At 39.9% G+C, this 26885-nt stretch overlaps 2 protein-coding genes across 2 annotated transcripts; both read right to left on the bottom strand.

Moving 5' to 3' along the window:
- Window positions 1–1574: 1574 nt before the first annotated feature.
- Window positions 1575–9292, bottom strand: LOC117433066 (tripartite motif-containing protein 16-like protein). Its single transcript, XM_059016594.1, has 5 exons — window positions 7076–9292; window positions 4268–4750; window positions 3954–4113; window positions 3601–3666; window positions 1575–2497 (listed from the first exon to the last, which is right to left on the bottom strand). Exons 1-5 carry the CDS (start codon window positions 7661–7663, stop codon window positions 1962–1964), a joined length of 1833 nt encoding a protein of 610 aa, XP_058872577.1. The 5' UTR covers window positions 7664–9292; the 3' UTR covers window positions 1575–1961.
- Window positions 9293–19869: 10577 nt separating this feature from the next.
- On the bottom strand, window positions 19870–25656 carry LOC131723105 (tripartite motif-containing protein 16-like). The gene is made up of 6 exons (XM_059016516.1): window positions 25018–25656; window positions 22963–23058; window positions 22569–22802; window positions 22256–22415; window positions 21904–21969; window positions 19870–20803 (listed from the first exon to the last, which is right to left on the bottom strand). Exons 1-6 carry the CDS (start codon window positions 25597–25599, stop codon window positions 20259–20261), a joined length of 1683 nt encoding a protein of 560 aa, XP_058872499.1. The 5' UTR covers window positions 25600–25656; the 3' UTR covers window positions 19870–20258.
- Between the last annotated feature and the right edge of the window lie 1229 nt (window positions 25657–26885).

Here is a 26885-nt window from a genome sequence, read left to right as displayed (position 1 = left end):
ACCAGACGTCTCTGTGGTTTACAATGCTTCCCTATGCTTTACCAGACCTCTCTGTGCTTTACAATGCTTCCCTATGCTTTCCCAGACCTCTCTGTGCTTTACAATGCTTCCCTATGCTTTACCATACCTCTCTGTGCTTTACAATGCTTCCCTATGCTTTACCAGACATCTCTGTGCTTTACAATGGTTCCATATGCTTTACCAGACCTCTGTGCTTTACAATGCTTCCCTCTGCTTTACCAGACCTCTCTGTGCTTTTCAATGCTCCCCTATGCTTTACCAGACCTCTCTGTGCTTTACAATGCTTCCCTATGCTTTACCAGACCTCTCTGTGCTTTACAATGCTTCCCTATGCTTTACCAGACCTCTCTGTGCTTTACAATGCTTCCCTATGCTTTACCATACCTCTCTGTGCTTTACAATGCTTCCCTATGCTTTACCAGACCTCCCTGTGCTTTACAATGCTTCCCTATGCTTTACCAGACCTCCCTGTGCTTTACAATGCTTCCCTATGCTTTACCAGACCTCTCTGTGGTTTACAATGCTTCCCAATGCTTTACCAGACCTCTCTGTGCTTTACAATGCTTCCCTATGCTTTACCAGACGTCTCTGTGGTTTACAATGCTTCCCTATGCTTTACCAGACATCTCTGTGCTTTACAATGGTTCCATATGCTTTACCAGACCTCTCTGTGCTTTACAATGCTTCCCTCTGCTTTACCAGACCTCTCTGTGCTTTTCAATGCTCCCCTATGCTTTACCAGACCTCTCTGTGGTTTACAATGCTTCCCAATGCTTTACCAGACCTCTCTGTGCTTTACAATGCTTCCCTATGCTTTACCAGACGTCTCTGTGGTTTACAATGCTTCCCTATGCTTTAACAGACCTCTCTGTGCTTTACAATGCTTCCCTATGCTTTCCCATACCTCTCTGTGCTTTACAATGCTTCCCTATGCTTTACCATACCTCTCTGTGCTTTACAATGCTTCCCTATGCTTTACCAGACATGTCTGTGCTTTACAATGGTTCCATATGCTTTACCAGACCTCTCTGTGCTTTACAATGCTTCCCTCTGCTTTACCAGACCTCTCTGTGCTTTTCAATGCTCCCCTATGCTTTACCAGACCTCTCTGTGCTTTACAATGCTTCCCTATGCTTTACCAGACCTCTCTGTGCTTTACAATGCTTCCCTATGCTTTACCAGACCTCTCTGTGCTTTACAATGCTTCCCTATGCTTTACCATACCTCTCTGTGCTTTACAATGCTTCCCTATGCTTTACCAGACCTCCCTGTGCTTTACAATGCTTCCCTATGCTTTACCAGACCTCCCTGTGCTTTACAATGCTTCCCTATGCTTTACCAGACCTCCCTGTGCTTTACAATGCTTCCCTATGCTTTACCAGACCTCTCAGTGCTTTACAATGCTTCCCTATGCTTTACCAGACCTCTCTGTGCTTTACAATGCTTCCCTATGCTTTACCAGACCTCTTTCTCTCTCATTCACCTCTTTCTTTCTCATTCTCATTTGAAAAACCATGTTAATGAGTATTAAGAAATAAGAAAAAGTCAGTCTATCACGTTAATTTTTTTTATTAAATCACATTACTAAAATCTGAAATATTAAACATTTTATGTAAATCAAAAAACAAAAACACACACACAATAAAGCAAACTTAAGTTAACTTTTTTTAAAACTGTTTCAGCACTGACTATTGGATGCCATTTTCTAAAATATATATAAAACATAATTCTTAAAAAAATTAATTAAATACAGTTATTTCGTATGAAATCCTTTTGTTGCTAAAAACAAATAATTCACCTCATTTCGCTCTGCAGGTGGCGCCGTTTTACCCCCTAACTTTCATCCAAAGTTGTGTCAGATTGAACATTCCCTTCACCCGAGGAGTGGAGAGGACAGACAGGGAGTTCAATACAAAGGGTTTCTTACAACACAAAACAGTCTAGTTCAGCTGGCAGATTGTTACAGGGGAATCATAACCCCAAAGCCAAAACCCAGGATAGAGCGGCTCAGTGAATGTGGTTTGGAATCTGTGCAGGAGGGTCATTGTGTCAGAGACGCCATAAAAGGACAGCGTGCCGGCATTAAAGTCCAGATACACTCCTATTCTGGGGGAGCGGGGGGCAGTTATTGCAGTTTGATTGTTATTGTGCCGGGCAGTGTAACTGGAATCAGAGCAGGACACACTCCAGGACTTGTCATTGCATCCAAGGAGACATGAAAGATCCTCTCCTTTCCTGCTGATTCCTTTATATGTGACTCCTATAGAAGCCCCTCCCCCACTCCACTCAATCTCCCAGTAACAGCGAGTCCCAGACAAACCCTCTCTGCAAAGCACTTGGGCCTTGCTATCAAATCTCTCTGAGTGATCATCAGGATATCTCTGGGTCTCTCTCCTCCATGTCACCTTTCTGTTCTCTTCAGACAGACAGAGGTTTCTATTCGCTGTGTTGGGGTCCAGTGTGAGCTGACAGGAATCTGATTGAAGAGAAGAGGACGGGTAGAGGAGAGACGGTTAGAAAAGTCAAATCACTGAGAAAATCAACAGTCATTGTCTGCTGCATCCTCACATCCTGTTTATGGAAGGTGTGTGTGTTGTTTTAATTATTTTTTTAAATACATTTTGACCACTTTTTTAAACTTTTAAATTGCATTCCCTGCCTCAAGATGGCTTCCCGCGGACCGACATGGACCTCTCAGAACTACATTTCCCATCATCGTCCTGCTCACTAGTAATTCCATCTAAATTACATATGTGAGCAGGAGGATGATGGGAAATGTAGTTCTGAGAGGTCCATGCGGGTACATGTGAAGCCATCTATAAGTATAAAAAAGTGGTCAAAATGTAAAAAAAAATAAAAATAATTAAAACAATACACACACCTCACGTAAACAGTTGTAGCAACACATGGGAACATGCAACACAATAAAATATAAAGGACCTTATGAACCCTTTAAACCCTCTTGCTGTTTGATTGTTTTGTTCATTATAATTCCTCAATCTTATCAAACTTCTTCAATTGGAACCAATCAAATGCAGCTCTGCATACAATTACAGGTCACTTAATGTTCCTACAGGGTATGTGTTGCCATTTTCCCCACTCAGACCCCTTGCTTACTAAATATCTTCAATAGAATATCATCCACTCTTCAAATATCTGTCTAATATTTTAATGAGCAATCCATCCCACAAGTGCAGTGATACTGCAATATACATTTACTACCAGCACAGGATGACTGGGAGGAATAGCTGTTCATTTTACCCCACAACTGGTTTCACATGCATTGTACATGTATTAAAAGATGGGATGATTATCTATTCAGGGACACCAAGATATTTAGGGAGAGAAAGGTCAGAGTGGAAAAACAGGCAACAAATGCCCCTCCCCCAATCATTATGCATGTATTCATCTGAACCAATACTTGTTGGAGAGGAGTGTAGATTAATGGCTTCACAATTACTAATAAATAATAATAATTGCTGCCCTCAAGCTCCACCCCTCCCTTTTCTATAGCGTTAGCTCTTCTCACAATGGAGTGACACATCTTTCAATCAAATGTTTCAGTGAAAACAGACTTACATTTTAAAAACTCAGCTCTGTTCCTTGGCTCTGGAGCCTGCAGACTGTAAACTGCAACTTCATTCACTGGGCAGAAAAAAAAGAGAGAGAAATAGAATTGAAACATGTGGATTAATACACAACACACACAAGACTCCAAACAGCAATCTGAAAAGAAACAAGGCTTATTCACAGCATTTCAGGGTGTAAAAATCTCTCCTCCCTGCTCATTCTTCCTTGCTGTCTCCCTCCTGCAATATTCATATAGCCAACAATCTGCAAGAGGTCTTTATTAATGTCTTGCAAGTCCTGTCCCTCCTCAAGCCATGGTCTATTTGAGAATTCTCTACCAAAGGAATCTATTTCAAACCAACCTGTTGTGGTTATTTTGACTAATTCCCCCTTGCAGAAGTCCTCAATATGGTCTTTAAGTTCAGATACAGCTTTCCTCACAGCCCCAAAAGAGATGTCTGTATTGACAGTAACGCTGGGTAAGTCTCCAGCTTCAGGAGGGGCACAGAGAGACTGGAAATTCTACAACAGGAAAGTGGAGAAAAGGAGTTTTCAGTGAAACAGAATGGGGTCCAAAACATTCCTGGGGAAAAGCAAGGATTCATTCAATTGGAGAGGTCTGTCTGAAACCGTCCGAGTTATGGACTTGAGATTTTCTAACAAGCAGTGATGTTACCTGTAGAAAATGGATGTGATCCTCTGTCTCTGAAAGCTGTTTCAGCTCAGCGTTTCTCCTCCTTAGCTCAGCAATCTCCTGCTCCAGTTTCTTCATGCGTCCTTCAGCCTGATTCACTGCAGCCTTCTCGTTAGCTCCAATCAGCTCAATAACCTCAGTGTGGATCTTCTCAATGGATCGGATCAGCTCAGTAAAGATCTTCTCACTTTCCTTTATTTCTATGCATGCAGATCTCTGAGTGAAAGAACACAGTAGAGGAGACATGGTTAGAATTGATATCAACAACACATCAGGCATAGACAGTAAACTTCTGTAGATGTGTTCCAGTCCATCTGTTAATAATAATAATAATAATAATAATAATACCCCCCTCTTGTCAATACCCACTTTCAGTGTCTCCACAGCCTGTTTCAGCTCATCAGTTTCTTTCAGTCTCTCCTGGATTCTCTGTTGTATTTCTGTCTGTGTCTCTCCCAGCTGCTTCTGTGTAGAAACACAGTGACACAGTGACATTTCTGATGGGGCATTGAGTGATATCCTGTCACACCCAACACAGGATATTTAAGAGCAGGCTGTGTTTTCACACCTCTCCCCCCTTTATATGAAGTTAGATTAACATAAGAACATAAGAACATAAGAAAGTTTACAAACGAGAGGACGCCATTCGGCCCATCTTGCTCGTTTGGTTGTTAGTAGATTCCAGGGTGTCAGCTTCAACAACATTACTGGGGAGTTGGTTCCAGACCCTCACAATTCTCTGTGTAACGATACACACATTATGCACACAGATACCCTAAGGGTCGAATGCACCAGCGTGGATTAACCACTAACCCAGATTAAATCAAGGATTATATTTGAATCATGTTGCAGAAAACCTTAAACCAGGATTTATATGTAATCCTTGTTTAAAATTAATCCAATGTTAAACATTAAAAAGATTAAAATATAATGACATTGCACCACTCATTTTAATCCATGTTTACATGTGATAGCTGAATTAAATTGAAAACTTCCTTGGAGGTGGTTTAAACTTGGACAAAGGCAGCAGTTTCAGACAACATGTGTGTATAGTAGTAAGATACAGCACCATCTAGTGCACAGCTGCCAGCAATACAAAAGGACACTTGATCCACAGTAGCTGTCCACTAGATGGTACTGTTTCATACTAGTAACAGTGAATGATGGCTGATCTAGCATGTGTTACATGTTTGTTTTGTGAAGCACCTAGGAAACTGAAGCAGCTTTCTCTTTAATGGATATTTAGGGCTTCTGATTTCCGTTTTTAATCGATAAACACAGATAAAACAGCACTGAAACAAAACAATGAAATCAGTGTAAAAAATGCCTAAATACACAAAATCCCCAGAAGAATGAGCCCGTGAGCAGAAGGACTTCACTGTGGAAGAGAGCAAAGGAAAGAGGGGACTAGTAGGGTGAGCGAAAGAAATTGTAGATTTTAACAAACAAAATCCCAAATAGGTTATTACATTTAGTTTTAAACTAATTTAAACATATCTGTTTTAATCATGTAAAAATGTGTTTTAACGCACCAAATTAAGCTATTTTTTCTGCCTGATTTATATTGAATATCATATTAATCTTGTATATTGAATATCATATTAATCTTGTATATTGTATATCATCTTAATCTTGTATATTGTATATCATATTAATCTTGTATATTATTAATATTATTAATTTATATCATAGGAGATGCCCTTATTCAGGGTGAATTACAATTGTTACAAGATATCACTATTTTTTACATACAATTCCCCATTTATACAGTTGGGTTTTTACTGGAGCAATCTAAGTAAAGTACCTTGCTCAAGGGTACAGCAGCAGTGTCCCCCACCTGGGACTGAACCCACGACCCTCCAGTCAAGAGTCCAGAGCCCTAACCACTAATCCATATCATATTAATCTTGTATATTGAATATCATATTAATCTTGTATATTGTATATCATATTAATCTTGTATATTTTATATCATATTAATCTTGTATATTGAATATCATATTAATCTTGTATATTGTATATCATATTAATCTTGTATATTGAATATCATATTAATCTTGGTCTTTTCTGCTTTTTTTAAATTAGGTGATTGACTTTCCTGGGAATGTCATTTTTAAAAAGTTTAACTAATTAAAGTATAATATCTTAAACAATGAAACTGATCTATGATTTTATTAAGTTGCAAGATACATATAAAAAAACACTAGGAATATAAATCATGCTAATTTTACACTACAAATTCCAATGCACCACAAAACAGCTGAACAAATCCTTCTTACCCTGTGAGGCAGGGCTGAGGTCCTGCACGTGTAAACAGTGTGTTTTTGTTTGATTGTAAATCATGTTTTTGATAATCAAGTGTGTGCTAGATATGGCTTTTCATATTCAAATCCAGGACGTTAATCCCACCCAAGTCTAGAGAGCAGGTGTCAGGGAGACTGTTCCTGGAGCGGGACCTCCTTTCTTGTTTGGTCAGCTTTTATTTTCTAGTTGTTTTCGAGCAGTGTTTTGTTTTGTGTTTTTTGTATCAAAGAAAACCTCCTGTGTCTCTCCTGTCAATCAGCGATAGCCACACCCATAACAACACCCCTGTTACACCCTGAAATACATTGTAGTACATCATAGTTTAGATAGAGCAATTAAAAAACTAGGGCTCTTTAAATAGCTCTTAATATACAATTAAAATCTGATCTAATGTGAAACTGTATAACCTAGTAAACAGACATGTTAAATATCCCTTGGAATTCTTATCTTCTAGGATAGCTACAAGGAAATGGTTCAAACCCTTACCTGTTTCACACTCCTTTCTTTCTCAGCTGAGACTGTGTCATGGCTCTTGTGTTCCTTGTCAATACACAACACACAAACACAAGTCTGATCGGTTCTGCAGAAGATATCCAAAACCTTCTGGTGTTCAGCACAAAGCTTCTGCTCCAGATTTCCAATTGCATTGATCAGCTTGTGCCTCTTGAAAGCAGCCCCCTCATAGTGAGGCTTGACGTGTGTTTCACAGTAAGAGGCCAGGCACGTCAAACAGGATTTCACAGCTTTGAACTTTCTCCCAGTGCAGAAATCACACGGCACATCTCCAGGTCCAGCATAACTTTGAGCAGGAGGAGGATTGAGTCCTGTCTTCTTTAATTTCTCCACAACTTCAGCCAGCATGGTGTTTCTGCCCAGAACAGGCCTTGGGGTAAAGGCCTCTCTGCACTGGGGGCAGCTGTAGAGACCTGTATGATCAGTCTGATCCCAGCAGTTCTTAATACACCCCATACAGTAACTGTGTCCACATGGAATAGCGACTGGGTCCTTCAATAGCTCCAGACACACTGAACAGCTAAACTGGTCATGCGCTACCAGAATATTCGCTTCTGCCATTTCTGCTGCAGTGAGACAGAGAGACTGACGATTTCACAACAGAAACTTCACTGCGCTGATTTCCTGGAGTTGTGTAAAGCTCTGAGAGGCGGGGTTTGGGACTGAGGCCAGGTTTAGACAAGCAGGGGGAGCAGAAACTGCCGAATCAGATATTCTATGAAACTGTTTCTAAATCCCCCAACAAATATTACAATGTTAAGATTAGGAATTAAACAACTGATATTAACAACTGTTTAATATTAGGGCTGAAGAGTCTGACTTTGTGTTTTAGCCCCAGATCTATAACATGTAAAATTAAGGAATGTTCTGTTACACGTATGTTTGTGATGACGGTTTGAACGGCATCTCGTTACTTTAGTAACGCCTTACTGTAATAATATTACTTTAGTCAATAACGAGGTAATATAACGCGTTTAGCTTTTAATGGCAGTAATAACATTACAGTTACTTTCCAAACAATAAACGCGCTTGCCTCGTTCTCTTGTCTCTGCTGCGCAGCTACATCGGTTGTCTTTTCTTGTTTTAAAGCCAGTATATTTCAGTGCGGTTATAACCGGAAACGTGACGCGCTCTTTATTATTTATTTATTTGATTTTTAATTCTTTATTTAGGAAGGCCATGTGAGCTACAAGTAGCTCGTTTACAAAGGCGTGCTGGAAATAACAGCAGCAGGTTACAGGTTTCAAAAATAAAAATAATATAAACGCATAATGACAAGACAATACACAAAGTACACCTCAGATTTACACAGCACACACACAAGCCTGTTTAAGCACTAGAACAACAGGGTTTGTTTTTTTAATTCCCACAGGAGATGTCAGGTCTCAGTCCTGCGGGTAACAGCTTCCAGTCTGTAGCAGCAGAACAAAACGAAAGACTTTCTTCCCGCAGCACTTTTTCCAGACGGTATATTAAAGTATTGTGTGTCTCAGACATTACGATAGGCTGTATTTACAGGTAAACTCAGAAACAAGCTGTTTAAATAAACTGGTAATGTGTTGTGTGCCCCTTTAAAGAGAATCCGATTCCAGTGATAATTCCTTGTGTTAGCAGGCGATCGCAAGTTTAATGTAGAATACGCGCTGCAGTGATGCGCTAGCGGAGTACACGGGAGCACACAGATACACATCCTGTTACACATTGTATCGATCTTCTTCAGCGATTCCTCACTAGCAGACCCGCACATCACATCATTATAGTCTAGAATAGGAAACACAAGTAACTCATTTAAACCTTGCTGTAAAGCTTACACAGTGGCGCTGACCACACAATCCTCCAAGCTTCCTTCCAATTTTACTACATACATCTTTAATGGGTTTATCAAATTGAAGAGTTGTGTCAATATAAACCCCTAGATATTTAAAAGTGTCGGCTCTCTCCAATGCTGTGTTATTACAAGCAACAAGAGAGAAATTTGAAGTAGTATTTTGCATAATTTTCTCCGAACCAAATAGTATGACATTTGTCTTTTTTTCATTTAAGAACAGACCATTTTTATTTATATTTTCGGTCAGCACCGCACGTCACGGATATCGCGACCTTTCGCTTACAGGGCTATCCCAGACATACAGAGCCGTCTGCGTTCTGATTGGCCACGAGGAAAATAGGTTCGCCAGCTCTTCCCGTATTTTCATTGGTCAAACAGAATGCGTTCTGATTGGCTCTCATTCTCGCTCTTCCATTGGCTGATGGAAGTGCTTTGTGTTTTCGGTTCTGGCGGGTTCTACATCGAGAAGGGTTTGTGTGCAGAACGGAGATCTGCGTCTCTGTACCTGCGTCACTGTACTTGCGTCACCGTGCGAGTGCGTGCGCAGCTCCTAAAGCACGACATTCAGGGGTTTCAGGGGTTTCATCACAACGGCAGCAGCTTGCGTGGTCTTGCGCGCATTATTATTACATATAAGCACTCTGATTTATTATATAACTGTGAATTGCGTATGAGACAATACAACAACAATTAGCCAACAAGAAAATGAATGTTAAAACTGTCAGATCAGAATAACACCGGTGTCGGTTTCCCATCAGCCAGCTTTGCTTCAAGACATACAGCTCAGTAATGTTCCTGGCTCCAGAACTGAAGTCTGTCTGAATTGCTTCTTTTATATTAAACAGATCTGTTTCGTATGTACAGAACGGTATCGAATGATTCTGATGTTCATTTATTAAGTTGATCAGATGAAGTGGATAGGGTGTGCTTGATTCGTGTCTGCCTTTCTCCTGCTTTAACAACTTTGCTTAGAAAATATTTTATGCAAAGTATGTTAAAGTGACGTGGTCTTGAAATCTAAATGCTGTATTAATGTTGTGTTTTAAACATACGCTGTCGGTGTGTAGCAGTCACGTTTATTAGAATACTGTTAATGAGAAGTGATGGATTGAGAGCATACAGTGTGGGGTGGGGAGTGTTGAGGAGGGGGTGCTGTTAATGAGAAGTGATGGATTGAGAGTATACAGTGTGGGGTGGGGAGTGTTGAGGAGGGGGTGCTGTTAATGAGAAGTGATGGATTGAGAGTATACAGTGTGGGGTGGGGAGTGTTGAGGAGGGGGTGCTGTTAATGAGAAGTGATGGATTGAGAGTATACAGTGTAGGGTGGGGAGTGTTGAGGAGGGGGTGCTGTTAATGAGAAGTGATGGATTGAGAGTATACAGTGTGGGGTGGGGTGGGGTGTGTTGAGGAGGGGGTGCTGTTAATGAGAAGTGATGGATTGAGAGTATACAGTGTGGGGTGGGGAGTGTTGAGGGGGTGCTGTTAATGAGAAGTGATGGATTGAGAGTATACAGTGTGGGGTGGGGAGTGTTGAGGGGGTGCTGTTAATGAGAAGTGATGGATTGAGAGTATACAGTGTGGGGTGGGGAGTGTTGAGGAGGGGGTGCTGTTAATGAGAAGTGATGGATTGAGAGTATACAGTGTGGGGTGGGGAGTGTTGAGGAGGGGGTGCTGTTAATGAGAAGTGATGGATTGAGAGTATACAGTGTGGGGTGGGGAGTGTTGAGGAGGGGGTGCTGTTAATGAGAAGTGATGGATTGAGAGTATACAGTGTGGGGTGGGGAGTGTTGAGGAGGGGGTGCTGTTAATGAGAAGTGATGGATTGAGAGTATACAGTGTGAGGTGGGGAGTGTTGAGGAGGGGGTGCTGTTAATGAGAAGTAATGGATTGAGAGTATACAGTGTGGGGTGGGGAGTGTTGAGGAGGGGGTGCTGTTAATGAGAAGTGATGGATTGAGAGTATACAGTGTGGGGTGGGGAGTGTTGAGGAGGGGGTGCTGTTAATGAGAAGTGATGGATTGAGAGTATACAGTGTGGGCTGGGGAGTGTTGAGGAGGGGGTGCTGTTAATGAGAAGTGATGGATTGAGAGTATACAGTGTGGGGTGGGGAGTGTTGAGGAGGGGGTGCTGTTAATGAGAAGTGATGGATTGAGAGTATACAGTGTGGGGTGGGGAGTGTTGAGGAGGGGGTGCTGTTAATGAGAAGTGATGGATTGAGAGTATACAGTGTGGGGTGGGGAGTGTTGAGGAGGGGGTGCTGTTAATGAGAAGTGATGGATTGAGAGTATACAGTGTGGGGTGGGGAGTGTTGAGGAGGGGGTTCTGTTAATGAGAAGTGATGGATTGAGAGTATACAGTGTGGGGTGGGGAGTGTTGAGGAGGGGGTGAGATCACTAGAAGCAGTAGTTGAGAATCAGTGAGTTTCCTTCCTGGGAGCAGTGTGTTCATGAGCAGTGAGATATACACCCCTTCCCTTTAGACCTCTCTCCCTCTCTCTTTCTCAAGCACTTAGCCTGGGTAGACTGGCTGCACGGGGCTTTCATGTGTTTTAAATGACATGTTTTAGTCTTTTAGGGGCTGTTAGCTTGACTAACCATCTGGAAGTGTCTGATAGCTTGATCCCAGAGTCGAGAAGCGACTGAAATCATTTGAACCCGAGCTCGCGCTCTGAAGACAACAGAGCCTCACAGGCTTGTGCCAGCTGGGTATGCTGAAGATGTGAAAAACCTGCTTTTATTTGATCCACAATAGTGTACTGTCTCCTTTCATCCAGTTTGTAACTTTGTTATCTTTTTGGTGTTTGTCTATCCAGAGCGGACATTTCAGTTCTTCTATACTTCACACCCTCAGCTTCTGGGAGGATTCAGGACTGTACCTGTAGTGTTCTTTGAGCAGCTTCACAATAGTATTACCCTGCTATCATTGACTCCTTCAACTGGCAGGCAAACCTTTGAAAGATACAATAGGGTGAATCGCTCTGTTTTTTTCTTCTTACATCAGACCCAGCAGTCACTGGACAAAGACCTTTATGAAATAGGCTGGTCTGCTGGTATAGTTTAGTTATAAAGACCTGGATGAAATAGGCTGGTCTGCTGGTATTGTTTAGTTACAAAGACCTGTATGAAATAGACCGGTCTGCTGGTATAGTTTAGTTACAAAGACCTGGATGAAATAGACTGGTCTGCTGGTATTGTTTAGTTACAAAGACCTGTATGAAATAGGCTGGTCTGCTGGTATTGTTTAGTTACAAAGACCTGTATGAAATAGGCTGGTCTGCTGGTATTGTTTAGTTACAAAGACCTGTATGAAACAGGCTGGTCTGCTGGTATTGTTTAGTTACAAAGACCTGTATGAAATAGGCTGGTCTGCTGGTATAGTTTAGTTACAAAGACCTGTATGAAATAGGCTGGTCTGCTGGTATTGTTTAGTTACAAAGACCTGTATGAAATAGGCTGGTCTGCTGGTATAGTTTAGTTACAAAGACCTGTATGAAATAGGCTGGTCTGCTGGTATTGTTTAGTTACAAAGACCTGTATGAAATAGGCTGGTCTGCTGGTATTGTTTAGTTACAAAGACCTGTATGAAATAGGCTGGTCTGCTGGTATAGTTTAGTTACAAAGACCTGTATGAAATAGGCTGGTCTGCTGGTATTGTTTAGTTACAAAGACCTGTATGAAATAGGCTGGTCTGCTGGTATTGTTTAGTTACAAAGACCTGTATGAAATAGGCTGGTCTGCTGGTATTGTTTAGTTAAAGCAACACTGTGTGGTCATTGTTACAGTAGAATATATTTTATGTGTGTTTAACATTTTCTCCAAAGCTTTTTTGTTCACTTCACGTTTCCAGAGAGCAGCTGCTGTTGACAGTCCACTTAGTTTATGTTCATTTCAGAAGGAGGCGCAGAACAAAACATTTATTGAAAATTAAAACTTTACAAAACATTTAAAGAAAAAGTACATGAAAAAAGATTTACATTAAATAATGTACATGAATGTAAAAAATGGTTATTAAAAGACATGCTTATTTAAATATAAATGTTTTGTTTTTAATGTAAAATCTGATTATAAGTATTATTATGGTTACAATGAACTGTGCTTGTATTTAATAAAACAATGCATTTAATAAAACAGTGCATTTAATAAAACAATGCATTTAATAAAACAATGCATTTAATAAAACAGTGCATTTAATAAAACAGTGCATTTAATAAAACTGCATTTAATAAAACAGTGCATTTAATAAAACAGTGCATTTAATAAAACAGTGCATTTAATAAAACAATGCATTTAATAAAACAGTGCATTTAATAAAACAGTGCATTTAATAAAACAGTGCATTTAATAAAACAGTGCTGAAGGTTTTGTGAATCTGGCCCAACATTTCCATTTGAAACCAAGTAAAAATAATCCCTGTAAAATACTCTGTGCAGTTTAAGAGTTTGTCCTGAAGAGGGCGACAAAGGCCAGACTTTAAAAATATTTCTGCTTTTCCACTGTGGGCAGATTGCACATGTAATGCAATTTGATTGTGATTTACGAGATCCATGGAAATGTCTTCTTTCTTGTGATGATATTTCACTCACATTATAGTTAAAATAAGCAAACAATTATAATATTGAAACTTTGAACTGCCTGACGAGTAGACCCGATGCATCTAATTAAATGCTCGTTAGGGTAATTATCCAACCATTTCAGAAATCCAATGAGATAATTTACAAACAAAATAATAATAATAATAATAATAATAATAATAATAATAATAATAATAATAATAATAATAACACGAGGAAAGGGCATCTTTTTCCTATTGCTTGGGCGATAATGCCTCGGTGTTGCAGGTATTTTAATCCCTTCAGTTCTGACTTTCAGTTCTGGATTTCTTCAAAGGGAACAACAAATGGACAAAAACATTGGAAAACCTGCTACATGCAGCACACACTTTTGTGTCATCCACAGGCCTGATTGAAATGGTATTCCTGACATGTATTGTGTGATGTGTAAAAGATGCATCTCCCTGACACAAATCCGTTTCAGTCACGATGGGACCACAGAGCGACAGATCTGACAGACTTTGATAGAGGGCTGATAAGAGGTGCTTGGTTGGCTGGTGCTTCTGTTTTCAAGCAGGCACAAATTACTACTGAGTCTTTTTCACAAGGAACAGTCTCTAAAGTGATGTGACTCTCTCTATGTATGGGCCATTCTGACTTGACTGCAGATTTCCACCCCCAATACAACACAACCTGAAGGAATTAGAGGCTGGTAATCATTGAGGAATGGTCCCGTATCCCTCCAGCACAATTTAAAAAGCACCTTGCAGAATCACTACCTGCCACGTCCAATCAGTGCCGTGCTGGCTGCCCATGGAGGCCCTACACCAGCAAAGGTCATTCAAAATGATCTAGACCGCATTCAAAATTGGGCAGACACATGGCAAATGAAATTTAATAGAGAAAAGTGTAAAGTATTGCATGCGGGCAATAAAAATGTGCATTATAAATATCATATGGGAGATAGTGAAATTGAAGAAGGGAACTATGAAAAAGACCTAGGAGTTTATGTTGACTCAGAAATGTCTTCATCTAGACAATGTGGGGAAGCTATAAAAAAGGCTAACAAGATGCTTGGATATATTGTGAGAAGTGTTGAATTTAAATCAAGGGAAGTAATGTTAAAACTCTACAATGCATTAGTAAGACCTCACCTAGAATATTGTGTTCAGTTCTGGTCACCTCGTTACAAAAAGGATATTGCTGCTCTAGAAAGAGTGCAAAGAAGAGCAACCAGAATTATCCTGGGTTTAAAAGGCATGTCATATGCAGACAGGCTAAAAGAATTGAATCTATTCAGTCTTGAACAAAGAAGACTACGCGGCGATCTGATTCAAACATTCAAAATCCTAAAAGGTATTGACAATGTCAACCCGGGGGACTTCTTTGACTTGAAAAAAGAAAAAAGGACCAGGGGTCATAAATGGAGATTAGATAAAGGGGCATTCAGAACAGAAAATAGGAGGCACTTTTTTACACAGAGAATTGTGAGGGTCTGGAACCAACTCCCCAGTAATGTTGTTGAAGCTGACACCCTGGGATCCTTCAAGAAGCTGCTTGATGAGATTCTGGGATCAATAAGCTACTAACAACCAAACGAGCAAGATGGGCTGAATGGCCTCCTCTCGTTTGTAAACTTTCTTATGTTCTTATGTTCTTATGTTCTTATATTGACACTGCTATGGCAGGTGTTTCTGTTTTTTGTACAAATAATGAAAAACCATTAAGTAAGCAGATTAATTTAAAATAAATGACCCAGACAATGAAGTGTAAATCATTTGTGTTTAATGTGATTTGTCCTGATTTGTTTACAGCCAATACAGTTTTATATTTAAATTTATTGCAGATTTCTTAGATCTATTCAGTATTTATAACACATTAATAAATGCTGTTATTACCATGTATTACTTGTTCTATAATGCATTATAAAAACATTATAACCCATCTTTTAAGCATCTATAACGGGTTAATAAACTATTTCAAAATGACCCCTTCATATAAAGTGTTACCATCAACTTCAGCATCAAGTTCAAACGCTATTCAGCTAACAGGATTCTACTGTATACAGGAATCTGCTAGAAACTATTGTAACGGACACTTCATTTACATGTAGTATCCAGCTAGAGCGAAGAAAAGGAATCCAGGACAGTTAATATGCATCAGCAATTACTACTGTTTAGTGTCTATCCCACCAAATAGCTGACAACAATCCGCACACTCGCCATGCCAATAATACAAATGATACATCTGCCCAACCCTGAAGACATCAAAACATATTCAAAAAACGACCATATGGTAATTTAAATAAGCTGCCGTGCAAACAGATACTAATATAAACGTTAGCATAAACCCCACAATAGAGAAACGCCAGCTCAACCCCTTCTGCATAGATAAATTGCAGCGCAATCACTGAAATGATCTTAAAAGGAAAACTCGACACTACAGTGAAATCACTGCTTCATAGTCTGAAGCAAAACATCAACAGAATGACACAGCTGATTGCAAAATGCAGAGATATTAGAAGGACCGCCAGACAATAACAGCTTCAGTTGTAAAAGTCTGTAAAATAGTTCTCTTCACAAAAGCAGCGAGAGCAAATAACAATCCAATATTTTAAATTAAAGTCCAGTTCAGGGTTGACAAAAGAAAATATTCAGCACAAATAACAGTCCAAATCCAGAGATCCGCGAACAGAACAAAACATGTCTCTCACAAAAAACAAAACAGAATGGCCATTCAAAAAACAAAATGATAATCCATCAGCAAGAGAACAAACCCGGATCTCACGTAGTCCTGTCCAGGTTCGTGGAGTAGAGTCTTCTTCAGAACAATGAAACGATCCGGACCTTTTAAACCAGGCTTCAAAAACCCGGAGCTACGGCACTCACAGCGACGCATCAAGATGAAAAGAGAAAGAGACAACAAAGCTCGGGCTGACCAAACGAAAATAGAAAAAACAAATAAAAATAATAAAAAATAAAGCATACAACTTTAGTGTAAGAACAAACATTAGTAAAGCTGGGTCGACACTACAATGTCTATGTAAGACCGAATATACCTAAGCAAAGGAAACTGTGACTTAAAACAACCAGACCTGTAGACAACCCAGACTAATGAAACAGAAGATCAAACTAGATGGTAACTTTACCAGTACAGTTGTGGGGCTTGCTTTATTGGGAAAGTGGTCAAAGCAGCTGATTTGTGTCAAAAGTCACGTTGTTTACTGATTGTCTCTTGCTTAGAATGCGCGAGAATTTGAAATTTCTCAAAGTTCTATGGCAGTTAATTCAACAGCGGGAAGCAGCCTCCTGAAAGAAGTTGATGCGGTTACTAAAACAGGTGTACCTCTTGATTGGTAAAAGTTATTTCTGTTTTGATTTCAGATTTGAATAGCAGAGAAGTAGAGGAAGATTCCGTATACTCTCACTTTTTGTCTTACTTGTTGGGAAAGTGGTCAAAGCAGCTGATTTGTGTCAAAAGTTAGATCGTTTACAGGAAATAGAATGCTGGAAGTCTGGGAGTTTTTAAACAATGGGGGAAAAAGTCCCATTAAAGTGAATGAAGATGGACAAAAAAAGGACAAAAAGCTTAATAGTTTAAAAGTATAAAAGATATCAAAAAGTTGTATATAAGCACCCTCTTCCAGACCGGTCTACACGTTTGAAAGTTTGAACGGCGTTTGTAGCTTAAACGGTGTAAGAGGAGTAGCGTGCCAAAGAAGAAGAAGAAGTATGTCGAAGATTTAAAGTGGGGACTCTTGCTAATAAAATCAAACTTAACCAAAAATTCTAAAACGGCAAGTCTTAAGAGCGCACAGCGTACCAAACAAAACACACCCAGAGATGTCATCACCATCTTTTCTAAATCCCCGGCTACCAAACACACGAGGAAAAAATCAGCCTTAAAACTATGGCAAGCCGATAGGGCCAGAAAAACGAGAAAAGCGCAGCAGAAATTAGAAAGCACTAAATCTCAGCAAGGCAATACCAGACATAGAACTGCTGCCAAAACGATTAGATTAGAAAAATAAACTAATGAGCATAGTATTAGTTTATAATAAAGTATCCATCATATATAATATTATTCACTGTTGAAAAATATAAAGGGAGTATGCATGTAGTATAATATTAGCAACTAGAATATAAGATAGGACAGAACCTGGCCAGGTCCTCTGCAATTCATTTAAGAATTAAGCAGGTGTTGCGCTTTTTGCAACACATTGTGTGGCAGTCGCCACACAGTCTATCAATGATCTCTGTGTCCCAGTTTGAATTGCACAGTCTATCAATGATCTCTGTGTCCCAGTTTGAATTGCACAGTCTATCAATGATCGCTGTGTCCCAGTTTGAATTGCACAGTCTATCAATGATCTCTGTGTCCCAGTTTGAATTGCACAGTCTATCAACGATCGCTGTGTCCCAGTTTGAATTGCACAGTCTATCAATGATCTCTGTGTCCCAGTTTGATTTGCCAGTCTGACAATTATCACTGTGTCCCAGTTTGAATTGCACAGTCTATCAACGATCTCTCTGTCTCTTGTTTCTCCAGATGAGGAAAGCTGAAGGAGGTTTGGGAAGCAGGGAGCAGCGGATCCAGCGCTCTGATGCCAGGAAGAAACCACACTGTCAGGGGATAAAAACAATCACACAAACAAAGCATCTAGATCCTAAAATAAAATCAATTGGACTATATGGAAAGACTTGAGTGCTTTATTTTGCATTGAAACCTTTCTGCAATGTGATTATGTTTGGTATCTGATCATGTGGTGCTCAACTCTGTTGAAATTATCTATGATAGATTAGCCCGTATTTTCAATGACTTTTACTCTAGTCTTTTTAATTCCTTCCTCTTTCTTGAAAGGGGTAGAACACAATTTTACAGAGCCTTGTGAAAACTGGAGGGTAGATTTAAAGATGATATGCAATGAAAAAATGTCCGACCAGAGGGTCGTTGAATTGAAACCCTTTCAAAATAAAAATCCCCCTGTCAATTCTGTAAATCAGTTTTTTCATTTTGCACTTTGAATTTCATTTTGAATTATCCTGGGTTTAAAAGGCATGTCGTATGCAGACAGGCTAAAAGAATTGAATCTATTCAGTCTTGAGCAAAGAAGACTACGCGGCGATCTGATTCAAACATTCAAAATCCTAAAAGGTATTGACAATGTCGAGCCAGGGGACTTTTTCAACCAGAAAAAAGAAACAAGGACCAGGGGTCACAAATGGAGATTAGATAAAGGGGCATTCAGAACAGAAAATAGGAGGCACTTTTTTACACAGAGAATTGTGAGGGTCTGGAACCAACTCCCCAGTAATGTTGTTGAACCTGACACCCTGGGATCCTTCAAGAAGCTGCTTGATGAGATTCTGAGATCAATAAGTCTCCAAACAAGCTTCCCAGTGCCAGCACTGTGTGTGTGTGTCAGTACCTGTGTGTGTGTGTGTGTGTGTGTGTGTGTGTCAGTACCTGTGTGTGTGTGTGCATGTCAGTACCTGTGTGTGTGTGTGTGTGTGTCAGTATCTGTGTGTGTGTGTGCGTGTCTGTGTGTGTGCGTGTCAGTACCTGTGTGTGTGTGTGTGTGTCAGTACCTGTGTGTGTGTGTGTGTGTGTGTGTGCGTGTCAGTACCTGTGTGTCAGTACCTGTGTGTGTGCGTGTCAGTACCTGTCTGTGTGTGTGCTTGTCAGTATCTGTGTGTGTGTGTGCGTGTCAGCACCTGTGTGTATTTTTGTGTGTGTGTGTGTGTTAGTTCCTGTGTGTATTTGTGTGTGTGTGTGTGTGTGTGTGTGTGTGTTAGTTCCCGTGTGTATTTGTGTTCTTGTCTACCTATCTAAGTGGGGTCTTAGGTGTGGTTACACATCCACCAAGTGGGGACTCGGTAGCCAGGTGGGGACCAAATCCAAAACCCCACAACGGACTTGTTTCAATTGTGTTGCAGAGGAGAAACCCAGCTAACTGAGGAACGAGTGATTCAGTAGAGAGAGGCATGGACCCGACTCCAAGGAGAAGAAGAAGGAGTAAAGAGAATGACACGCCTGATATGTCACAAGAGCCTGCCAGGTACTGAAAGTCTTTTCTTATTAGTTCACGGTGCGGCGACATGCTGAATAATACCTTTACTAAGAAGCTGTTCAGGAATCCAAATCACTGAGCTGAGTCTCAAGCCCAGGGTTAGAGTCCAGACCTCTCTGTGCTTTACAATGCTTCCCTATGCTTTACTACACCTCTCTGTGCTTTACAATGCTTCCCTGTGCTTTACCAGACCTCTCTGTGCTTTACAATGCTTCCCTATGCTTTACCAGACCTCTTTCTCTCTCATTCCCCTCTTTCTTTCTCATTCTCATTTGAAAAATCATGTTAATGAGTATTAACAAATAAGAAAAAGTCAGTCTATCACGTTAATTTTTTTTATTAAATCACATTACTAAAATCTGAAATATTAAACATTTTATGGAAATCAAAAAACAAAAACACACACACAATAAAGCAAACTTAAGTTCACTTTTTTTAAAACTGTTACAGCACTGACTATTGGATGTGATTATTTAAAATATATATAAAACATAACAATTCTTAAAAAAGAAATTAAATACAGTTACTTCCTATGAAATCCATTCGTTGCTAAAAACAAATAATTCACCTCGTTTCGCTCTGCAGGTGGCGCCGTTTTACCCCCTAACTTTCATCCAAAGTTGTGTCAGATTGAACATTCCCTTCACCCGAGGAGTGGAGAGGACAGACAGGGAGTTCAATACAAAGGGTTTCTTACAACACAAAACAGTCTAGTTCAGTTGGCAGATTGTTACAGAGGAACCAGAAAACAAATCAAACCAATCAAAACTAAACCCAGGATAGAGCGGCTCAGTGAATGCGGTTTGGAATCTGTGCAGGAGGGTCATTGTGTCAGAGACGCCATAAAAGGACAGCGTGCCGGCATTAAAGTCCAGATACACTCCTATTCTGGGGGAGTGGGGGGCAGTTATTGCAGTTTCATTGTTATTGTGCCGGGCAGTGTAACTGGAAGCAGAGCAGAACAAACTCCAGGACTTGTCATTGAATCCAAGGATACAGGAACGATCCCCTCCTTTCCTGCTGATTCCTTTATATGTGACTCCTATAGAAGCCCCTCCCCCACTGCACTCAATCTCCCAGTAACAGCGAGTCCCAGACAAACCCTCACTGCAAAGCACTTGGAGATAGTAATCAAATCTCTCTGAGTGATCAGGATATCTCTGGGTCTCTCCCCTCAGTGTCACCTTTCTGTTCCCTTCAGACAGACAGAGATTTCTATTCACTGTGTTGGGGTCCAGTGTGAGCTGACAGGAATCTGATTGAAGAGAAGAGGACGGGTAGAGGAGAGACGGTTAGAAAAGTCAAATCACTGAGAAAATCAACAGTCATTGTCTGCTGCATCCTCACATCCTGTTTATGGAAGGTGTGTGTGTTGTTTTAATTATTTTTTAAGACATTTTGACCACTTTTTAAAACTTTTAAATTGCATTTTCTGCCTCAAGATGGCTTCCCGTGGACCAGCATGGACCTCTCAGAATTACATTTCCCATCATCCTCCTGCTCACTGGTAATTCCATCTCAATCACATATGTGAGCAGGAGGATTATGGGAAATGTAGTTCTGAGAGGCCCATGCAGTTACATGTGAAGCTTTCTATAAGTATAAAAAAGTGGTCAAAATGTAAAAAAAATAAAAATAATTAAAACAATACACACACCTCACGTAAACAGTTGTAGCAACACATGGGAACATGCAACACAATAAAATACAAAGGACCTTATGAACCCTTTAAACCCTCTTGCTGTTTGATTGTTTTGTTCATTATAATTCCTCGATCTTATCAAACTTCTTCAATTGGAACCAATCAAATGCAGCTCTGCATACAATTACAGTTCACGTAATGTTCCTACAGGGTATGTGTTGCCATTTTACCCACTCAGACCCCTTGCTTACTAAATATCTTCAATAGAATATCATCCACTCTTCAAATATCTGGCTAATATTTTAATGAACAATCCATCCCACAAGTGCAGTGATACTGCAATATACATTTACTACCAGCACAGGATGACTGGGAGGGATAGCTGTTCATTTTACCCCACAACTGGTTTCACATGCATTGTACATGTATTAAAAGATGGGATGATTATCTATTCAGGGATACCAAGATATTTAGGGAGAGAAAGGTCTGAGTGGAGAAACAGGCAACAAATGCCCCTCCCCCAATCATTCTGCATGTATTCATCTGAACCAATACTTGTTGGAGAGGAGTGTAGATTAATGGCTTCACAATTACTAATAAATAATAATAATTGCTCCCCTCAAGCTCCACCCCTCCCTGTTCTGTAGTGTTAGCTCTTCTCTCAATGGAGTGACACATCTTTCAATCAAATGTTTCAGTGAAAACAGACTTACATTTTAAAAACTCAGCTGTGTTCCTTAGCTGTGGCGCCTGCAGACTGTAAACTGCAACTTCATTCACTGGGCAGAAAAAAAGAGAGAGAAATAGAATTGAAACATGTGGATTAATACACAACACACACAAGACTCCAAACAGCAATCTGAAAAGAAACAAGGCTTATTCACGGCATTTCAGGGTGTAAAAATCTCTCCTCCCTGCTCATTCTTCCCTGCTGTCTCCCTCCTGCAATATTCATATAGCCAACAATCTGCAAGAGGTCTTTATTAATGTCTTGCAAGTCCTGTCCCTCCTCAATCCATGGTCTATTTGAGAATTCTCTACCAAATGAATCTATTTCACACCAACCTGTTTTGGTTATTTTGACTAATTCCCCCTTGCAGAAGTCCTCAATATGGTCTTTAAGTTCAGATACAGCTTTCCTCACAGCCCCAAAAGAGATGTCTGTATTGACAGTAACGCTGGGTAAGTCTCCAGCTTCAGGAGGGGCACAGAGAGACTGGAAATTCTACAACAGGAAAGTGGAGAAAAGGAGTTTTCATTGAAACAGAATGGGGTCCAAAACATTACTGGGGAAAGCAAGGATTCATTCAATTGGAGAGGTCTGTCTGAAACCGTCCCAGTTATGGACTTGAGATTTTCTAACAAGCAGTGATGTTACCTGTAGAAAATGGATGTGATCCTCTGTCTCTGAAAGCTGTTTCAGCTCAGCGTTTCTCCTCCTTAGCTCAGCAATCTCCTGCTCCAGTTTCTTCATGCGTCCTTCAGCCTGATTCACTGCAGCCTTCTCGTTAGCTCCAATCAGCTCAATAACCTCAGTGTGGATCTTCTCAATGGATCGGATCAGCTCAGTAAAGATCTTCTCACTTTCCTTTATTTCTATGCATGCAGATCTCTGAGTGAAAGAACACAGTAGAGGAGACATGGTTAGAACTGATATCAAAAACACATCAGACATAGACAGTAAACTTCTGTAGATGTGTTCCAGTCCATCTGTTATTATTATTATTATTATTATTATTATTATTATTATTATTATTATTATTAATACCCACTTTCAGTGACTCCACAGCCTGTTTCAGCTCATCAGTTTCTTTCAGTCTCTCCTGGATTCTCTGTTGTATTTCTGTCTGTGTCTCTCCCAGCTGCTTCTGTGTAGAAACACAGTGACACAGTGACATTTCTGACAGGTCATTGAGTGATATCCTGTCACACTCAATACAGACTATTTCAGAGCAGGCTGTGTTTTCACACCTCTCTCCCCTTCATATGGAGTTAGATTAACGATACACACATTATGCACACAGATACCCTAAGGGTCGAATGCACCAGCGTGGATTAACCACTAACCCAGATTAAATCAAGGATTATATTTGAATCATGTTGCACAAAACTTTAAACCAGGATTTATATGTAATCCTTGTTTATAATTAATCTTATGTTAAAGATTTAAAAGATTAAATATAATGAAATTGCACCACTCATTTTAATCCATGTTTAAATGTGATAGCTGAATTAAATTGAAACCTTCCTTGGAGGTGGTTTAAACTTGGACAAAGGCAGCAGTTTCAGACAACATGTGTGTATAGTAGTAAGATACAGCACCATCTAGTGCACAGCTGCCAGCAATACAAAAGGACACTTGATCCACAGTAGCTGTCCACTAGATGGTACTGTTTCATACTAGTAACAGTGAATGATGGCTGATCTAGCATGTGTTACATGTTTGTTTTGTGAAGCACCTAGGAAACTGAAGCAGCTTTCTCTTTAATGGATATTTAGGGCTTCTGATTTCCGTTTTTAATCGATAAACACAGATAAAACAGCACTGATACAAAACAATGAAATCAGTGTAAAAAATGCCTAAATACACAAAATCCCCAGAAGAATGAGCCCGTGAGCAGAAGGACTTCACTGTGGAAGAGAGCAAAGGAAAGAGGGGACTAGTAGGGTGAGCGAAAGAAATTGTAGATTTTAACAAACAAAATCCTAAATAGGTTATTACATTTCGTTTTAAACTAACTTAAACATATCTGTTTTAATCATGTAAAAATGTGTTTTAACGCACCAAATTAAGCTATTTTTTCTGCCTGATTTATATTGTATATCATGTAAATATTGTATTTTGTATATCATATTAATCTTGTATATTATTAATATTATTAATTTATATCATAGGAGATGCCCTTATCCAGGGTGACTTACAATTGTTACAAAATATCACTTTATTTTTTACATACAATTCCCCATTTATACAGTTGGGTTTTTACTGGAGCAATCTAGGTAAAGTACCTTGCTTAAGGGTACAGCAGCAGTGTCCCCCACCTGGGATTGAACCCACGACCCTCCGGTCAGGAGTCCAAAGCCCTAAACACTACTCCAGATCATATTAATCTTGTATATTTTATATCATATTAATCTTGATCTTTTTGATTTTTTAAATTAGGTGATTGACTTTTCTGGGAATGTCATTTTTTAAAAGTTTAACTAATTAAACTATATATCTTAAACAGTGAAACTGATCTATGATTTTATTAAGTCACAAGATACATATAAAAACACTAGGAATATAAATCATACTAATTTTACACTACAAATTCCAATGCACCACAAAACAGCTGAACAAATCCTTCTTACCCTGTGAGGCAGGGCTGAGGTCCTGCACGTGTAAACAGTGTGTTTTTGTTTGATTGTAAATAATGTTTTTGATAATCAAGTGTGTGCTAGATATGGCAGGACATATTCAAATCCAGGTGTCACGGAGACTGTTCCTGGAGCGGGACTTCCTTTCTTGTTTGGTCATCTTTTATTTTCTAGTTGTTTTCGAGCAGTGTTTTGTTTTCAATGTTTTGTGTTTTTCTTCAAAGAAAACCTCCTGTGTCTCTCCTGTCAATCAGCGATAGCCACCCCTGTTACACCCTGAAATACATTGTAGTACATCATAGTTTAGAAAGAGCAATTAAAAAACTAGGGCTCTTTAAATAGCTCTTAATATACAATTAAAATCTGATCTGATGTGAAACTGTATAACCTAGTAAACAGACATGTTAAATATCCCTGGGAATTCTTAACTTCTAGGATAGCTACAAGGAAATGGTTCAAACCCTTACCTGTTTCCCAGTCCTTTCTGTCTCAGCTGAGACTGTATCATGGCTCTTGTGTTCCTTTTCTGTACACAGCCAGCAAATACAAGTCTGATCTGTTCTGCAGAACCCCTCCAAAACCTTTTGGTGTTCAGCACAAAGCTTCTGCTCCAGATCTCCAATTGCATTGATCAGCTTGTGCTTCTTTAATGGAGTAACCTCACTGTGTGGCTTGACGTGTGTTTCACAGTAAGAGGCCAGGCACGTCAAACAGGATTTCACAGCTTTGAACTTTCTCCCAGTGCAGAAATCACACGGCACATCTCCAGGTCCAGCATAACTTTGAGCAGGAGGAGGATTGAGTCCTGTCTTCTTTAATTTCTCCACAACTTCAGCCAGCATCGTATTTCTGCGCAGAACAGGCCTTGGGGTAAAAGTCTCTCTGCACTGGGGGCAGCTGTAGACACCTGTATGATCAGTCTGATCCCAGCAGTTCTTAATACACCCCATACAGTAACTGTGTCCACATGGAATAGTGACTGGGTCCTTCAATAGCTCCAGACACGCTGAACAACTAAACTGATCCTCTGACCACAAGTTTGAAGCCATTCTTGCTGCAGTGGACACAGAGACTGACGATTTCACAACAGAAACTTCACTGCGCTGATTTCCTGGATTTGAGTACAGCTCTAAGAGGCGGGGTTTTGGACTGAGGCCAGGTTTAGACAAGCAGGCTGAGCAGAGACTGCTGAATCAGTGTGAGAGGAGCGGAGAGGAGAGAGTGGGACAGGAGTTTGAGAATGGCTCCCTCTGTCACAGCGCTCCTTCAAGACTGAAGCTTTCTCCCAATGGGACAGGCCCATTCCCAGTAGAGACTCTGAATGCGGGCGGGACACTGACCACACAAACAATCCCACCTCCTTCCAAGAACCCAGTCCTATATACAGGACATGTGATGGGTTTGCATGAGAAATCCTGGAGTGAGTCAGAAGAGATCTTTCCTTTGTACTGGAGAGAAATCGAGGACTCTCAGTATATCTCCGCCCCTCTCACACTGATTCAACAGTCTCTGCTCAGCCTGCTTGTCTGAACCTGTCCTCAGTCCCAAACCCTGCCTCTTAGAGCTTTATATAACTCCTGGAATTCAGAAACACAGGGAAGTTTCGTTTCTTGTGAAACCCATCCCTGTCTCTGTATCATCTCAACAGAAACAGCAGAAGCACATATTGTGATTCCAGCCCAGGATCACACTTCATGGTGAATCGAGGGTATTGACACAACTATTCCAATGGCTGGAGTTCCATCCTTCTTATATTCCTGTACAGAACTAGACACTCTAACACAGCAGTCAAACCCATTGTTAATACTGTGATAAATCAGGAGAAATGGACAGTCTAAACATGGAAACAAGCTTGTTCTTGTTATTCCACTTGTTCTCCTTGTTGAAGAAGAAAACTCCCCTCCCCTCCAAAAACAATTGAGAACTGAAGTGGAGGCATTTCTGTCCATTTTACCCACTCAGATCCCTTGCTTTCTAAATATATTGGTGCGTCTGAAAAGATAATAACACCATCTTCAAATACAAGCTAAAGATTGTCAGATTGTCAAAGAATCTTACTTTCACAATGACAATAAATACATTAATTAAATTTAAAATGAATAAATAAGGTTGTATTTAAGGTTTTAATAAAATAAATATGATTTTCAATTCGCACTTTAATCAAAACAATGTAATGGTTTTAAATTTGATCAGCAATAACTGCATGTGAATATTTTGTATTAAAGAAATACAATTGAAAATTGGTTGATTAAAGTATGTTTATATCATCAATATATTCTTAATATTGCATTTCTGATCTTTAATATCCTAGTATGTGTGTGCTGAATGATTCAAA

Source organism: Acipenser ruthenus, chromosome 53, assembly GCF_902713425.1.
Source record: "Acipenser ruthenus chromosome 53, fAciRut3.2 maternal haplotype, whole genome shotgun sequence".
NCBI lineage: Eukaryota > Metazoa > Chordata > Actinopteri > Acipenseriformes > Acipenseridae > Acipenser > Acipenser ruthenus.
This window is presented reverse-complemented; position numbering and strand designations above follow the sequence as displayed.